The sequence below is a fragment of the Diabrotica undecimpunctata genome, chromosome 10, assembly GCF_040954645.1.
Source record: "Diabrotica undecimpunctata isolate CICGRU chromosome 10, icDiaUnde3, whole genome shotgun sequence".
Lineage (NCBI taxonomy): Eukaryota > Metazoa > Arthropoda > Insecta > Coleoptera > Chrysomelidae > Diabrotica > Diabrotica undecimpunctata.
This window is the reverse complement of record NC_092812.1, coordinates 38,378,845-38,397,746: the sequence shown is the minus strand read 5'-3', so window position 1 is coordinate 38,397,746 and position 18,902 is coordinate 38,378,845. Positions and strand designations below refer to the sequence as shown.

General features: G+C 28.5%; 1 protein-coding gene across 2 annotated transcripts in view; it reads left to right on the top strand.

Annotated features, from left to right (window-relative positions):
• Nucleotides 1-18,902, top strand: part of LOC140452516 (zinc finger MYM-type protein 3-like) — a 76,360-nt gene that overhangs the window by 7,749 nt on the left and 49,709 nt on the right. For both annotated transcript variants that reach the window (XM_072546830.1, XM_072546829.1), the window contains exon 3: nt 4,778-5,329. In XM_072546830.1, coding sequence (XP_072402931.1) covers nt 4,778-5,329 — 552 coding nt within the window. The remainder of the gene's footprint in view (nt 1-4,777; nt 5,330-18,902) is intronic.

The following is an 18,902-nucleotide window of genomic DNA, read 5'->3' as shown; positions in this document are numbered from 1 at the left end:
TCTTTTCCCCATTTAAGCTGTTTTATAGCTAATTCTACTTCCTCTTTATAGTACCCTGTTCACCTGGCAATTTCGGACTATTTCATCTCTTATAACATAAAACAGTTGTTTCAGATATCTTTATCGCGTTTCCTTTTTTTATGGATGAATATGCTGCCGTTTTCATCTTTTACTATTTCATATGGAGCTACACGATTAACAATTCCAAATCAAGAAAACACAAGTAACACTCCGAATTATATTATACAACTAATAGTCGAAAAATGAAGAGCACGAGTTAGATGACCAAGAAGCCGAAATCTTAATGACGAACACAAATATAATCGACTAATCAGACAATTAAGATCAGTGCTACATGACGCACGCAATGCCACATGTGAACACTACATTAGTACATTGTCTAAAGAAGATCATTCAGTATGGATACCAACAAAAACACTTAAAGAGACCTGAACAACACAACCCACAAATTAAGAAAGATGACGTTAGTTGAGGAAGATCAGACCAGGAAAAAATGTCAACATTTTCAGAATACCAGATAATAATAATCAAGCAATAGAACACTGAAAACTTTTTTTTAACTGTACGCCCGTCGTGAATGACATACCATTTTTTAAATAACACTTAATATTGCACTTTTTTAGTGTATTTATTTCATGTTTCAAGATAATTCTTTTAGGAATATATTTATTTATAATATACGGTCTTATGGTCTTATTACGGCTTTCAGATTATATGACATAAATGTATCTTGTACCGCACTGCTAATTAAGAATTATGTTTGTAATGCGATAAGAGGTCCGGATATACGAGACACCAGTGACTCATGCCGCACTGATAAGAAGCCGACAGGAATCTGCATTTCTATAAAAAAAATAGATTAATTTGTTTTGTGTATTAATTTAGTTTAGGTCGAACAAGAGTTGCACTAAAAGATTTTTCTAGATATAGAGTGTAAACCATATTTCCAATGCTTTATGAAATAGAACCAGTTTATAATATTCCGGACGACGTAATAACACCTTATTTTAGAATATTGGTCGATGAATTGAAATCATTGTTCAAGCAACGAATTATTCATGTGCAGATGTTTTACTCTAAAAACATGTAAAACTAAAATCTCGATTAAAAAAGTTGCAACCAGTTACTCTCGATGAAATTTAACCCCATTATTGATTTTACGAGTGATAAAATGGGTCGACAAAAGACCAGTTTTAATCCTTGCAACATCTAAACATAATAGTTGTATCTTGGTTTAATCAAATAAAAAGAAAAATTATACACAAGTACTAAAACCACAAATTATTCTCGATTATAACTTGGTGAAAAAGAGTGTTGATTTTAGTGATCAAGTGGCTTCTTACCAAAGCCCAATACGCAAAATTCTGAAGTGGTACCGGAAAGTGGCAATGGAATTAATATTTAATACCGCAGTAGTCAATGCTTAGTTGCTAAATAATAGAAAACGTAAAAAAAGCGACAACCTATCCTTGAGTTCAGACTGGAGTTCGCAAAGGCATTTACAAATAAAGAAATGTTGTAACCCTCATGACCAGTTACACCCAAAAATACCATCTAAGGCAAAGCGATGTAGATAATACAAAGAGAAGAAAGTGTACAAGATGTTACAAAGTTTTAAGAAGAAGCATGACTAGTAGAAAGGCCGATAGAAAAGTTAAAAAAGTTCAAACATACTCTGAAGAATGTGATGGCAAAACTGAAATATATCTAGTGTGCTCCAATGAAGCACATTAAAAAACAATTTTACTTATACAGGAACTATTATTGAGTAAAAACGTATTGTGCCTCTAGTGGCCTTATAGTATTGGAAGTCGTAAGTTGATAGTTTCCAGTAGAACGTTTTTATTGTTAATTACCTCCGTAAAAGTGAGTTATAGTATTTATAAAGAAATGGATGTAAATAATATGCCTTCGACATCTAAAAAATGTAGATGTGAACATAAACGTAGATTGACCACTGCTGAATTACAATCATTGTTAGAAGCATCGGGCGAGGACGATGTAGATTAAATGAATGGTGGAAGTGACTGACAAAATACTTGCACAAAGTCGTTCAGAAAAATCGAGGATTGCGTTTTGGAAAGAGACAACACAAACAGAATTTAATACTTTTCTCGAGCTTATGTTCCATATGGGGACAATTAAAATGAACCGTCTGCATGACTACTGGAAAAGTATAGGTAACTTCTCTAATAGTGTTGACTTGACTAGACAATTGGTCATAGCCCATATGAAGAAATAACCGAATCCTCACTTGTCAAAGAAACTAAAAAAACGTTAAGTGGTCTAAAAACTAAAAAGTCCCCTATTCAAACTGGTTTTTAATAAAAAATTTAATAATATGTTAAAAGTTTTTTTAATATACCCTAAAACTGAAAGCGCAAAGAATCGATTGCAAGTTACAAAATACTTATAGAGTCATACAAGTTTGGACAAGTACAGTTGTTTAAATAATCGCTTTCTGTGATAAACAAATTGAATAAATTGTAAAATATTTTTTGATCTGCTTGATATTTAGCACACTTTAATAACTCATCAATTGCCATGATTTCAAGTAGCTATATTATCTGTCGTTAGTCAAAAAACAAAGTTATTAACATTTATGAATTCCTACAAACATATAATATCTTAGAGTTTATGGTTTTTTGGAATTATCTCAATTATTTATGTATTTAAATTTGGTATTTCTCTACATAGAAAACTTTTTATGGTCTACAACTTTTATTTAAATTATTTTTCTTTAGAATGTATACAAAACGTTTTATAAGCAAATTTTTTTTTTTGCCTTTTAAGATTGTTTAAGAAAACAAAGTAAAATCAACTGTACGTCTTTACGAATTTTTCGTCGGCTACCCCTCATTCCCCTCACTATTTAGAATTTAAATTTCTGTAAGATTTTTTAAAACTATTTAGCGAGGTTCCATTAACTACTTTCTTATGGCATGGTCAAAGTCAAATATTATTTTTTTATGTGATTATGCCACAATTATTGGTCGATATTGAGATGAAAATTACATTTTTAATTAACTAATATTTAACGATACGATTTCCAATATTTAACCTTGTTTATTGTACAAATTATGTAAAAATGTGTATACACATTTTGTACAAAAAACGTTTTTTGAGAACGATTTCCTGAATTGAAATTAAAATGTTAAACATTAAATAATTAAAAATGTGATTCTCATCCCAATCACAACCAATATTTTTGACCTAATCCCATAAAAATCTAATATTTATCTTAAACTATTCACTGATAGCTTCGATTAAACAGCTTGGAAATTGAAATATGTAAAATATTCATCTACACAACTCTCTGGGAAAAAATATCTAAATTGAATAAATATAACAACTGAACGTTGATATTATAAAAAAACTAGTTGGTTGACCCCAGCCGGTCGGCAGGTAGTTTCAATGTCTTCATTTGAACTTGACCCAAACCGATCGATATTTTTATGTTTTCAAATATTATTTAAGTATTAACACTGGCAACATCTATTGGCTTTAAAATGATACCAAATACAGTAATTTTACCTCCCAATGTTAAAATGATGGTTTGATGTAAAAAATTTAATTTATACAAAAATCGGATTATTGAAAAACCGACAACGGTGCCAAGCCTACAAAGGTGCACTAAACGAACATACACGACTTATAAATAGAAAATGATAGCATTTCTTGGTGATGCTAAATTACTGCAACGTGAAAAGAGCTTACAACGATAGTGGGATGTATATATATATATATATATATATATATATATATATATATATATATATATATATATATATATATATATCCCTATCCATCACCTTGCTTTGCCAAGCACCTATTCCCATATTTCTAATGTCTTCATCAATGTTATCAAGGAACCTTATTCTTAGTCTTCGTCTTCTGCTGGGTTTATCAAGGAGCTTTTTTCTAGCTGGGTCATTTTGTTTCATCCGCATTACGTGCTCTATCCATTTCAGACGTCCTATCTTAATATATTTTACAATATCTGGTTTCTGGTATGTTTTTTTATAAAGTTCGAAGATGTATCGTCTTCGCCACACTCCATTGTCATTCACTGCTCCATAGTGCTTTCTTACTTTTCTTTCGAAACGTCCTAACATGTTTTTATTACTTTTTGTTAGAGTCCATAGAGGTCTCTGAACCATATGTTAGGACTGGGCTTATCATTGTTTTGTAGAATACTTTTGTATTTCTCTATATAACTGAGGATTTAAGGAGATTGAGCCCAAAATAGCATCTGTTGGCCTTGCAAATTGTATGGTTTATCCCTGTGGTAGCATTATTTTCAGTGTTAACGAGCGCTCTCACGTATACAAATTCGTTCAGTGCTTCGATGACGTCGTTGTCTATAATAAGTGGTCGTAAGATTACTGGTTACTTGCTTATTTTCATGTACTTCGTTTTTTGGTGTTTATTATTAAACCCATTTTTGTAGCCGATTCTTTTAGTGCTACATACGCTTCTCTCTATACCATCAGACTATGTTTTCTACTATCTCTTATAATTCAATCAATAGTCCTTAATTGCGACGTCAAAAACGTTTTACTACACGGTTTGTGCAATAAACACAAACACCTGAAAGGTGCTAATATAAAAAAGAGTGGGCTTAAAAGGCATTTCTGCATGTCTTTTGGAAATACTTTTAGGTCTAAAAGTTTCTTGTTATTATTTATTTTTTTAAATTTATTTTTTAAAAGTTTTTTAATAGAAGAAATTTATATTTTATTACTTCTATTTACAGGAAAAAGAAAAAGAATTATTAGTTGAAAAATCTACTGCTAATGATAAAACAGAACCATCTGTCAAAGAAAACATAACATCAATTGAAACCGAAAGGAATGTAAGGGAAACTGTAGATCAATATTTAAAAGATGGTGAGAAACTAGATACACAAAAAACTGTTGATTTAGTGACAGAGAAAGAAATCACTACTGATTTAGTGACAGAGAAAGAAATCACTACTGATTTAGTGACAGAGAAAGAAATCACTACTGATTTAGTGACAGAGAAAGAAATCACTACTGATCTAATCAATGATAAGGAAAAAACCATTAATACAACAACAGTGAACAGTGAAAAGACCGCTGATGTGACAGCAGTGGATAAAGAAATAATTGACGGTTTGATGGAATCAAATAAAGAGTCCACTGAAACTGTAAAAGACCTGTCTGAAAAAGAGAAATCATCTAATTCCAAAGGTGTTGATGGTAGTTCTTTTGATAAAAATGACAATAGGGAAGGTGCTGATGCGGAATTGTGTATTATTCCCGATACAGAAAGAGTTATTTCTCAGGTAATAATCCTTATTATTTTTATTTAAGATTAGTTTAGTTTTGGTATATGTAAACCTGGTTACACTATATTACAATATAGTTTATTAAAAAGCCAATTTATAAATGAAGTTCGGTTTTGGAAATTGGTGTTACTTTATTAACACTATTAAGTTAAGTTGGGAGAGCTTTATAAAGTAAACCTCAATAAGTTGGTACCGGATACGGTACAGATTTTAGAAAGGAGATCCAATGTTAACAAAATATGTATATTTGAAGTAATTTAATATATATATATATATATATATATATATATATATATATATATATATATATATATATATATATATATATATCGTTCGATTGTTTTTCGACACCAATTGACGCGAACCGCTTTTTGCTCTTCTGTGAGCAAATGAGGGATCCAACGAGAAACCAGTAACACACAGTTCCTCATGTAGGATTAAGGTCTTTGAAATGCCCAATGATGCCTCTATATCCCGTATGATACACGGCGGTCATCCTTAATTAGCTGACGTACCGCATCAATATTTTGCTGTGTGACTGCTGTTTAGGGTGGATTCGTCCCTGAGACTGGAACGACCACGTTGAAATTCTCAATACCTGCGGGAAATAGTTGACTGGTCTGATGCTTCATTCTTGAAATACAGAAAACATTTGAGCGAGACATTGCTGTTGGGATAATCCTCTCCAAAAATTGTAAAAAATTATTGCTCGAAAATGTTCTCGCTTCAAAAATTCCCTGTATCTACACAACTTGTGTCGCAATAAAACTATAGATTTATGTCTACATTCTCAGCTGCTACATGCAAAACTAAAAGACAAACCTCGTATTTGGTCTTTTTATCCCCATTCCATTCCATAGCTTTCTTCCAAATGTTTTCCTGAGGACTTTTCTTTCCCACACTTTGAGTATGACTTGTTCGGATATGTTCGTCATTCATGTTCCTATGGCATATATAATGCTATACGTCTTATCACTGTCTTATATTTCTTCTTAGCCCTTCTAAATATGTTTTTACTTCCTAATAACATCGTTTAGAGCAAAGATACAACGATACCAGCCATAATTCTCGCTTGGATTTCTTCCTTCATGTTTGGTCTCCTGATGCAATGTCGCTCCTAGGTACTGGAAACTGTTTACTTCTTCGAATATATATATATATATATATATATATATATATATATATATATATATATATATATATATATTGAAATGATATGAATGTGGGACTAAAAATAGTGTTTAAAAAATTAATTTATAAGTATATATTAGATAATATTAGATATTAAAAGTATTTGGTTATTTTAATAAGTTATATACTAGGGAATATTATAAAAATTATTTATGTGAGGGCATTTTTAAGAAATTAGCATATAATAAGTGTAAGAAGTTTTTTTTTATAATTATAATATATTTAAGTGAGCCATGTGCATAGGCAACCAGATATACCTACTTTGAATAAGGGTCATAAGTTACAGTTACTATAAGTTCAGTCAGATGGCCAGTCAGTTAGTAAGAAAGTTAGTTAGAAGATAGACACATTTAGTTAGTGAAGTCAATTGTTCAGTAAGTTCAAGATAGTCAGTCAGAAGGTCCAGATGTTCAATATAAGTTCAATGAAGATTAAGAAACAGTATAAAGATAATATTATTGAAGATTAAAAATTATGTTATGTAAAAATGGTAATTGGATAATGGAAGGAAGTATTAATTGAAAATTAAAATTATATAATATATTTGGTGATTGGATATTGGTATATTGAAAATAAGAATATATATAAATGCTGTTAAGAAGAAAAATATTTTAAATTGGTGGAAGCTGATAATTGGAAAAAGTAATTTCACAAAAACAAGGATAACCGAGCCTGAGAACGAAGACATTGAGTGGTGATTAAAATCTTTATTTTGGAGAACATTTTATTTAGGCATTCAGTGAAAGAAAGGTACAAAATTTTGTTAATATAATTTAGTTAGTATCATAAGAATTTCAATTTTAAAGATAGTTTGTTTAAAATTTACATTATCTATATAATTTAATTAGTTTCATAAGAATTTTAATTTAAAGATAGTTTATTTTAAACTTCACATTGGTTATGTTAGATATATATGTGTGTTTCATAATAGATATAATAAAGATACTTTCAAAAAGTGCTTACAAACTAATTCTTTGAGAACCGCGATAAAAACCCTATATATATTATTAAAAAACACTCATTGCTCATCATTCACAAATAATACATCATCACAATTTGACGCCCACCGCGGTGGCTCTCTATTTAAAAGAATTAGTTTGGAAAGATAAGTGCTCTCATATAATTAAATTAATTATCATTAGAAAGAAAAAATTATAGATTTTATTTTTAATCATATTTGAACAAGTAAAGTCTCTAAATGTCTCAAGGAAAGAAAGGTACAAGAAGCAAAAAGAATGAAGAAGATGTGGAAGTAGAAACACAACCTATACAAGAGGAGAGTTTACTGCAGAAATGAATCCAGAAAGAGAGGAAAATGTCAATATGGCAGCTTTGATGTCATTAATGATGCAGATGAACAAGACAATGGAAGGAAATACGAAAAAAATGGAAGAGAATTCAAAAGAAGACATGAAAAAAATGGAACAGAAAATGGAAGAGAATACGAAAAAAATGGAACAAAAAATGGAAGAGAATACAAAAAAATGGAAGAGAATTTAAAAAAAGTCAAAGAAGACATGAAAAAAATAGAACAAAAAATGGAAGAGAATTCAAAACAAATCAAAGAAGACATAAAAAAATGGAACAGAATTCAAAAGAAGTCAAAGAAGACATGAAAAAAATGGAACAGAAATTGGAAGAGAAATATAGAAAAGAAAATAGAATATAATAATAATAAAATTGTAAAACAAATGGAAAAACAAATGGATAAAAAACTTGAAGCTGCAGAGAAAAAAGTAGCAAATGAAATAAAAAATATACGGCATGACTACAAGAAAAGGATAGAAAATGAAAGGACAGTAGTAAATAGGATTATTCAAGATAATAAGATAGATATAGAACAGAAATTAGAGTTGCAGAAATGTAACTTAGAAGTAAAAATTAACAAAGACAGGAGAAACACAGAAGAAAAATTAGACGATATACAACAAAATATCCAAATAAATAATAATCAAATAAGAAATGTGGAACAGAGAATAGATGATATTTCACAAATGAGAGACATAGGGAGACCTTACTTAAATTTAACAAATGAGACTGGGATTAAATTCTCTGGTAATAAAAAAAATTTGCTGGAAAAAAGAAGATGGAATCATTGAGAAGGCAGATACACGTTTCATAAACCCTATAGTAGTAGTACGTAAAAGATCAGGTGAAATCAGGTTATGTTTGGATGCAAGGAATATTAACAAGATCACTGAAAAGCAATTTGAAGCACCAATGAGTATAGATGGAATACTAGGAAGAATTACAGGAATGTCATTTTTCACTAAAATCGATTTACTACATATGTAGTTTCTGGTTGATACCTCTAGAAAGAAAAAGTAGACAGTATACGGGATTTCAGATAGATGGAGTAGTATATCAATTCAAAGTAGTACCATTTGGACTTCAATCATCTTGCAGTGCTCTATGTAGATGTCTTCATGATATTTTGGATCAATATGAACATTTTGTAATTCACTACATAGATGATATATTAATTTTTTTAAACACCTAAAAATTATAATCAACAGATTAGACAAAGTTGGACTAAAGATAAATCAAGAAAAATGTACATTTTTTCAAAAAGAAGTAATATATCTAGGTTATAAACTTAATACTAAGGGAATCGAAATGGATCCAGAACGGACACAGGTCATTCAGAAATATAAAACACCACACAATTTAAGAACTTTAAGAGGATTTATTGGAATAATTAATTATTATAAAAGGATGATACCAGATCTAAGTATAAAAGAAATTCCATTACTTGAACTACTGAGAAAAGGTGTAAAATGGAAATGGGATCAGAAAAGAAAACTAGCATCCCAAGAAATCAAAAAAATTTTTTTGTCAAATTTAAAAATATACCATCCGGACTACACACAGCCATTCATATTAAGAACAGATGCATCCATAGAGAGATTATCAGGGGTATTATTACAAATACATGATGGGGTCGAATACCCAATACAATTCATTTCAAGAATTACAAAGCCACATGAAAAGGGTTACTCAGTTTCAGAATTAGAACTAGCAAGTATCATACACTGTGTCACATAATTAAGATTTTATTTGTTGGGTAATGAATTTACTATAGAAACAGATCACCAAGCTTTAACATCTATATTAAATAACAAATATGGAAACAGTAGAATACATCGGTGGAGTCTAATACTTAGTGAATACTGCTTTGAAATCAAATACATTTCTGGAAAATCCAACATAGTGGCAGATGCTTTATCAAGGTTAGAAAATACATCACAACAAGGGCAGCGAACAATAAAAATTGGATTAAATCAGTTGGTAGAAAGCACTGGATTATATTCCAAAGAAGAAATTATAAGAGATCAGATCAATTTCAGTGAAAAACAAAAAGTCCTTAAGAAATATGGAGTTTATTATAAAATAATAAATGGCATAGAAGTATATGTAATAACTACAACTTTGGCAAGGAAAATATTGAAAAACTTACATAACAATTACATGCATATTGGTTCAAGAAAACTATGGATGCTATTTAGGGACAATTATTTTGCAAAGAATGACATAAGTATAGCAAAAGAAATTACTACCCAATGCCAAATATGTCAAATAAACAAAGAAAAGAATTTCAAAAACCAGAACACATATAGATCTAATGTTGTATATTAAAAACTAAATACAGTTTCCATGGATTTTATCTCAAATTTAGTTCCAAGTCCAACAGGAAAAAAGCATATACTAGTGATAGTTGATTTATATACAAAATTTATTAAACTATATCCCTGCTCCAGAACAAATGTTAAAACATTGAAATTATATATTAATCAATTTTTCGAAGAAATAGGACCATTTAGAAATTGCATAATAGATAATGCTACATATTTTAACAACCAAAAATTTCGGGCATTTTGTGAGAAAAGGAATCAACATTCATTTTACAAGTATCAGACATCCTCAGGCAAATCCTGCAGAAATATATATTAAAGAAGTTATAAAATATTTAAGGATAATATGTCAAGATCAACATGAAACATGGCAGCAACATATACCACAAGTAGAATATTTTTTAAATAATACACAATTTAAATACAGAGGAAGTACCAGAATATTTAATGTTTGGCCATATAGGAAACAGAAAATGGATTAGTGAATATAATCAGGATATGTTAGAACAAGTAATGCAGAAAGTGAATAACCGAATTAGGAGGAAAGCTGAAAAATATATCAGAAGACAAAATCAAAAAATAAAAAAACCAATCACATTTCAAAAAGGAGACCAAGTGTTAATTCGTTCACTTAGAAAGAGTAATGCTGGAAAAAACCGTTGTAAGAAATTACAACCAATGTTTGAAGGTCCATACAGAATTGAAAATCAGAATGGACTAAATAGTTATGTGTTGATAGATGCAGAGAATAGACTAAGAGGCATGTTTCATATCAATGACATTTTTAAATATTATGAAGAGAATGAATAATGTTTTCTATACTTTTAACACTAATAATAACAACACTAACAGCTTACTGATAGATCCATTTCATAGATAGATGGTAGATTTCTTTGTTATGAATCAATTTGACATCATACTTGATGATTTTGTACATATGGAAATTATTTGTGCCCTAAAAATCATAATTTGCGGTTAGATACTAAATAGATTCTATAAATGTTTTGCTAAAAATAATATAAAAAGTGAAAAACTTACCAATTTATATTGATGAAAGTTATTTTGAATGGAAATAATTCCTAGATTTTGTCTATAAATAAACATACAAACTTCCATTTGACATGACAGTTTGACATAGACAGATAACTAACAGGGATGTATTTAATAGAACAATTTTAAAAATAAAAAAATTAAATTAGTTAATTTATTATATTTACTAAGGTATGTGGATAAGAAAATTAATATTTAAAAGAAATAATAAGTAAATTATTTATTTTAAATTTAATTTTGGGGTATTGAAATGATATGAGTGGGAGAGGAAAAATAGTGTTTAAAAAATTAATTTATAAGTATATATTAGATAATATTAGATATTAAAAGTATTTGGTTATTTTAATAAGTTATATACTAGGGAATATTATAAAAATTATTTATGTGAGGGCATTTTTAAGAAATTAGCATATAAGTGTAAAAAGGTTTTTTTATAATTATAATATATTTAAGTGAGCCATGTGCATAGGCAACCAGATATACCTACTTTGAATAAGTGTCATAAGTTACAGTTACTATAAGTTCAGTCAGATGGCCAGTCAGTTAGTAAGAAAGTTAGTTAGAAGATAGACACATTTAGTTAGTGAAGTCAATTGTTCAGTAAGTTCAAGATAGTCAGTCAGAAGGTCCAGATGTTCAATATAATAAGTTCAATGAAGATTAAGAAACAGTATAAAGATAATATTATTGAAGATTAAAAATTATGTTATGTAAAAATGGTAATTGGATGATGGAAGGAAGTATTAATTGAAAATTAAAATTATATAATATATTTGGTGATTGGATATTGGTATATTGAAAATAAGAATATATATAAATGCTGTTAAGAAGAAAAATATTTTAAATTGATGGAAGCTGATAATTGGAAAAAGTAATTTCACAAAAACAAGGATAACCGAGCCTGAGAACGAAGACATTGAGTGGTGATTAAAATCTTTATTTTGGAGAACATTTTATTTAGGCATTCAGTGAAAGAAAGGTACAAAATTTTGTTAATATAATTTAGTTAGTATCATAAGAATTTCAATTTTAAAGATAGTTTGTTTAAAATTTACATTATCTATATAATTTAATTAGTTTCATAAGAATTTTAATTTAAAGATAGTTTATTTTAAACTTCACATTGGTTATGTTAGATATATATGTGTGTTTCATAATAGATATAATAAAGATACTTTCAAAAAGTGCTTACAAACTAATTCTTTGAGAACCGCGATAAAAACCCTATATATATTATTAAAAAACACTCATTGCTCATCATTCACAAATAATACATCATCACAATTTGACGCCCACCGCGGTGGCTCTCTATTTAAAAGAATTAGTTTGGAAAGATAAGTGCTCTCATATAATTAAATTAATTATCATTAGAAAGAAAAAATTATAGATTTTATTTTTAATCATATTTGAACAAGTAAAGTCTCTAAATGTCTCAAGGAAAGAAAGGTACAAGAAGCAAAAAGAATGAAGAAGATGTGGAAGTAGAAACACAACCTATACAAGAGGAGAGTTTACTGCAGAAATGAATCCAGAAAGAGAGGAAAATGTCAATATGGCAGCTTTGATGTCATTAATGATGCAGATGAACAAGACAATGGAAGGAAATACGAAAAAAATGGAAGAGAATTCAAAAGAAGACATGAAAAAAATGGAACAGAAAATGGAAGAGAATACGAAAAAAATGGAACAAAAAATGGAAGAGAATACAAAAAAATGGAAGAGAATTTAAAAAAAGTCAAAGAAGACATGAAAAAAATAGAACAAAAAATGGAAGAGAATTCAAAACAAATCAAAGAAGACATAAAAAAATGGAACAGAATTCAAAAGAAGTCAAAGAAGACATGAAAAAAATGGAACAGAAATTGGAAGAGAAATATAGAAAAGAAAATAGAATATAATAATAATAAAATTGTAAAACAAATGGAAAAACAAATGGATAAAAAACTTGAAGCTGCAGAGAAAAAAGTAGCAAATGAAATAAAAAATATACGGCATGACTACAAGAAAAGGATAGAAAATGAAAGGACAGTAGTAAATAGGATTATTCAAGATAATAAGATAGATATAGAACAGAAATTAGAGTTGCAGAAATGTAACTTAGAAGTAAAAATTAACAAAGACAGGAGAAACACAGAAGAAAAATTAGACGATATACAACAAAATATCCAAATAAATAATAATCAAATAAGAAATGTGGAACAGAGAATAGATGATATTTCACAAATGAGAGACATAGGGAGACCTTACTTAAATTTAACAAATGAGACTGGGATTAAATTCTCTGGTAATAAAAAAAATTTGCTGGAAAAAAGAAGATGGAATCATTGAGAAGGCAGATACACGTTTCATAAACCCTATAGTAGTAGTACGTAAAAGATCAGGTGAAATCAGGTTATGTTTGGATGCAAGGAATATTAACAAGATCACTGAAAAGCAATTTGAAGCACCAATGAGTATAGATGGAATACTAGGAAGAATTACAGGAATGTCATTTTTCACTAAAATCGATTTACTACATATGTAGTTTCTGGTTGATACCTCTAGAAAGAAAAAGTAGACAGTATACGGGATTTCAGATAGATGGAGTAGTATATCAATTCAAAGTAGTACCATTTGGACTTCAATCATCTTGCAGTGCTCTATGTAGATGTCTTCATGATATTTTGGATCAATATGAACATTTTGTAATTCACTACATAGATGATATATTAATTTTTTTAAACACCTAAAAATTATAATCAACAGATTAGACAAAGTTGGACTAAAGATAAATCAAGAAAAATGTACATTTTTTCAAAAAGAAGTAATATATCTAGGTTATAAACTTAATACTAAGGGAATCGAAATGGATCCAGAACGGACACAGGTCATTCAGAAATATAAAACACCACACAATTTAAGAACTTTAAGAGGATTTATTGGAATAATTAATTATTATAAAAGGATGATACCAGATCTAAGTATAAAAGAAATTCCATTACTTGAACTACTGAGAAAAGGTGTAAAATGGAAATGGGATCAGAAAAGAAAACTAGCATCCCAAGAAATCAAAAAAATTTTTTTGTCAAATTTAAAAATATACCATCCGGACTACACACAGCCATTCATATTAAGAACAGATGCATCCATAGAGAGATTATCAGGGGTATTATTACAAATACATGATGGGGTCGAATACCCAATACAATTCATTTCAAGAATTACAAAGCCACATGAAAAGGGTTACTCAGTTTCAGAATTAGAACTAGCAAGTATCATACACTGTGTCACATAATTAAGATTTTATTTGTTGGGTAATGAATTTACTATAGAAACAGATCACCAAGCTTTAACATCTATATTAAATAACAAATATGGAAACAGTAGAATACATCGGTGGAGTCTAATACTTAGTGAATACTGCTTTGAAATCAAATACATTTCTGGAAAATCCAACATAGTGGCAGATGCTTTATCAAGGTTAGAAAATACATCACAACAAGGGCAGCGAACAATAAAAATTGGATTAAATCAGTTGGTAGAAAGCACTGGATTATATTCCAAAGAAGAAATTATAAGAGATCAGATCAATTTCAGTGAAAAACAAAAAGTCCTTAAGAAATATGGAGTTTATTATAAAATAATAAATGGCATAGAAGTATATGTAATAACTACAACTTTGGCAAGGAAAATATTGAAAAACTTACATAACAATTACATGCATATTGGTTCAAGAAAACTATGGATGCTATTTAGGGACAATTATTTTGCAAAGAATGACATAAGTATAGCAAAAGAAATTACTACCCAATGCCAAATATGTCAAATAAACAAAGAAAAGAATTTCAAAAACCAGAACACATATAGATCTAATGTTGTATATTAAAAACTAAATACAGTTTCCATGGATTTTATCTCAAATTTAGTTCCAAGTCCAACAGGAAAAAAGCATATACTAGTGATAGTTGATTTATATACAAAATTTATTAAACTATATCCCTGCTCCAGAACAAATGTTAAAACATTGAAATTATATATTAATCAATTTTTCGAAGAAATAGGACCATTTAGAAATTGCATAATAGATAATGCTACATATTTTAACAACCAAAAATTTCGGGCATTTTGTGAGAAAAGGAATCAACATTCATTTTACAAGTATCAGACATCCTCAGGCAAATCCTGCAGAAATATATATTAAAGAAGTTATAAAATATTTAAGGATAATATGTCAAGATCAACATGAAACATGGCAGCAACATATACCACAAGTAGAATATTTTTTAAATAATACACAATTTAAATACAGAGGAAGTACCAGAATATTTAATGTTTGGCCATATAGGAAACAGAAAATGGATTAGTGAATATAATCAGGATATGTTAGAACAAGTAATGCAGAAAGTGAATAACCGAATTAGGAGGAAAGCTGAAAAATATATCAGAAGACAAAATCAAAAAATAAAAAAACCAATCACATTTCAAAAAGGAGACCAAGTGTTAATTCGTTCACTTAGAAAGAGTAATGCTGGAAAAAACCGTTGTAAGAAATTACAACCAATGTTTGAAGGTCCATACAGAATTGAAAATCAGAATGGACTAAATAGTTATGTGTTGATAGATGCAGAGAATAGACTAAGAGGCATGTTTCATATCAATGACATTTTTAAATATTATGAAGAGAATGAATAATGTTTTCTATACTTTTAACACTAATAATAACAACACTAACAGCTTACTGATAGATCCATTTCATAGATAGATGGTAGATTTCTTTGTTATGAATCAATTTGACATCATACTTGATGATTTTGTACATATGGAAATTATTTGTGCCCTAAAAATCATAATTTGCGGTTAGATACTAAATAGATTCTATAAATGTTTTGCTAAAAATAATATAAAAAGTGAAAAACTTACCAATTTATATTGATGAAAGTTATTTTGAATGGAAATAATTCCTAGATTTTGTCTATAAATAAACATACAAACTTCCATTTGACATGACAGTTTGACATAGACAGATAACTAACAGGGATGTATTTAATAGAACAATTTTAAAAATAAAAAAATTAAATTAGTTAATTTATTATATTTACTAAGGTATGTGGATAAGAAAATTAATATTTAAAAGAAATAATAAGTAAATTATTTATTTTAAATTTAATTTTGGGGTATTGAAATGATATGAGTGGGAGAGGAAAAATAGTGTTTAAAAAATTAATTTATAAGTATATATTAGATAATATTAGATATTAAAAGTATTTGGTTATTTTAATAAGTTATATACTAGGGAATATTATAAAAATTATTTATGTGAGGGCATTTTTAAGAAATTAGCATATAAGTGTAAAAAGGTTTTTTTATAATTATAATATATTTAAGTGAGCCATGTGCATAGGCAACCAGATATACCTACTTTGAATAAGTGTCATAAGTTACAGTTACTATAAGTTCAGTCAGATGGCCAGTCAGTTAGTAAGAAAGTTAGTTAGAAGATAGACACATTTAGTTAGTGAAGTCAATTGTTCAGTAAGTTCAAGATAGTCAGTCAGAAGGTCCAGATGTTCAATATAATAAGTTCAATGAAGATTAAGAAACAGTATAAAGATAATATTATTGAAGATTAAAAATTATGTTATGTAAAAATGGTAATTGGATGATGGAAGGAAGTATTAATTGAAAATTAAAATTATATAATATATTTGGTGATTGGATATTGGTATATTGAAAATAAGAATATATATAAATGCTGTTAAGAAGAAAAATATTTTAAATTGATGGAAGCTGATAATTGGAAAAAGTAATTTCACAAAAACAAGGATAACCGAGCCTGAGAACGAAGACATTGAGTGGTGATTAAAATCTTTATTTTGGAGAACATTTTATTTAGGCATTCAGTGAAAGAAAGGTACAAAATTTTGTTAATATAATTTAGTTAGTATCATAAGAATTTCAATTTTAAAGATAGTTTGTTTAAAATTTACATTATCTATATAATTTAATTAGTTTCATAAGAATTTTAATTTAAAGATAGTTTATTTTAAACTTTACATTGGTTATGTTAGATATATATGTGTGTTTCATAATAGATATAATAAAGATAATTTCAAAAAGTGCTTACAAACTAATTCTTTGAGAACCGCGATAAAAACCCTATATATATTATTAAAAAACACTCATTGCTCATCATTCACAAATAATACATCATAACAATATATATATATATATATATATATATATATATATATATATATATATATATATATATATATATATATATATATATATATATATAATATAAATAAAATCTAAATTCTATATTCTTCTAGATAAAAAATCTAATTCATTAAATAAATTTGTTGGAAGTGCATTCGTATGATCTTTTTAGTTCTTTACACTTTAAAATAAACCTTAATGTTTTTTACTTAAGTTTTTATAATAATTTTTTTATACATGTATTTTTATCATATGTTCTTTTGCTGTGCTAATTTTGTTAAATTGCAAACTATACCTAGTTTCAATTAATTATTTTATACACCGTTAACTCTGAATGTCCAGTTTCGTAAGTTTTTTCATATTTTTAACATCATTGACTGCTACATGTCTTTGTAAGGTAACACACTTTTGTTGTAACTTCTCTATGGATGTTTGGTTTCATATTGTTCTTTTTAGATGAACTGATGATGCTTTCTGAGCAGAAAGCGAAACGTCTTCAATAAATAGATGAAGTAGCCACCTTCTTTGTCTTTTATTTCTCCACTTTGACCGAAAAACCCACCACTCTTCTAGTGTACCTTAGTTTATTTTGGATTGACGGTCGTACTCCTTTTCTCGGTATATATATATATATATATATATATATATATATATATATATATATATATATATATATATATATATATATATATATATTGATCCTTCTGTGGTTATTGTCAGGTATTGTCCTTGTATCTATTCTCGTCCATTCCCTATATTTGGCCTTTTCTTCGTTTATGTATATCCCGTTCTCGATTTCGCTTCTGGTCTTTTTAATATTTCTTTTAATTCTTGTTAACTTTTGGCATCAGTACTAGGTCATCAGCGAATGCTAGACATTGGTGTTTTCGCTGATATACAAGTCATGTCCTGTTGATTCCGGATCTTCGACGTCAATTTCAAAAAGAATACTGAACAACAGTGATGACAGTGCATTTATTTATTATATGTTCTGTTTTTTTTTTGTGTCACTTTTATCATTCTTACTAATATTTCACTATTTTCCATTTCACGTAGTGCCTTGTATATTTCTTTCCATTTTACTCTGTCAAAACCTTGTTTAAAGTCAATGAATAGGGCCACTGTAGATTTCCCGTGTTCGTAGCTCTCTGTTTTATTTCGCAGAGCAGGATAATTTGATCTACTTACTGTGCTGCATCTTATTCTGATTCCACATTGAAATTATCCTGTCATTACCTATTTTTTGTGGTATCTTATCTTTTATATGTATGGCAAGTATTTTATGTGCAACATTTAGTAGCGATGTTCCCCTGTAATTACGGTAAACTTTTGTCGTCTTTTTTGGTAATTGGACAGAGTGTGGCTTCAGTCCATTCTTTCGGTATGTGTTCTTGTTCCCAAATTTCTTTCATCAACTTTTTCAGATGCTTAATTAGTACTGGTCCTCCATATTTGAACAGTTCAGCTGTTACTTCATGCTTTCCTGTACTCTTATTTGT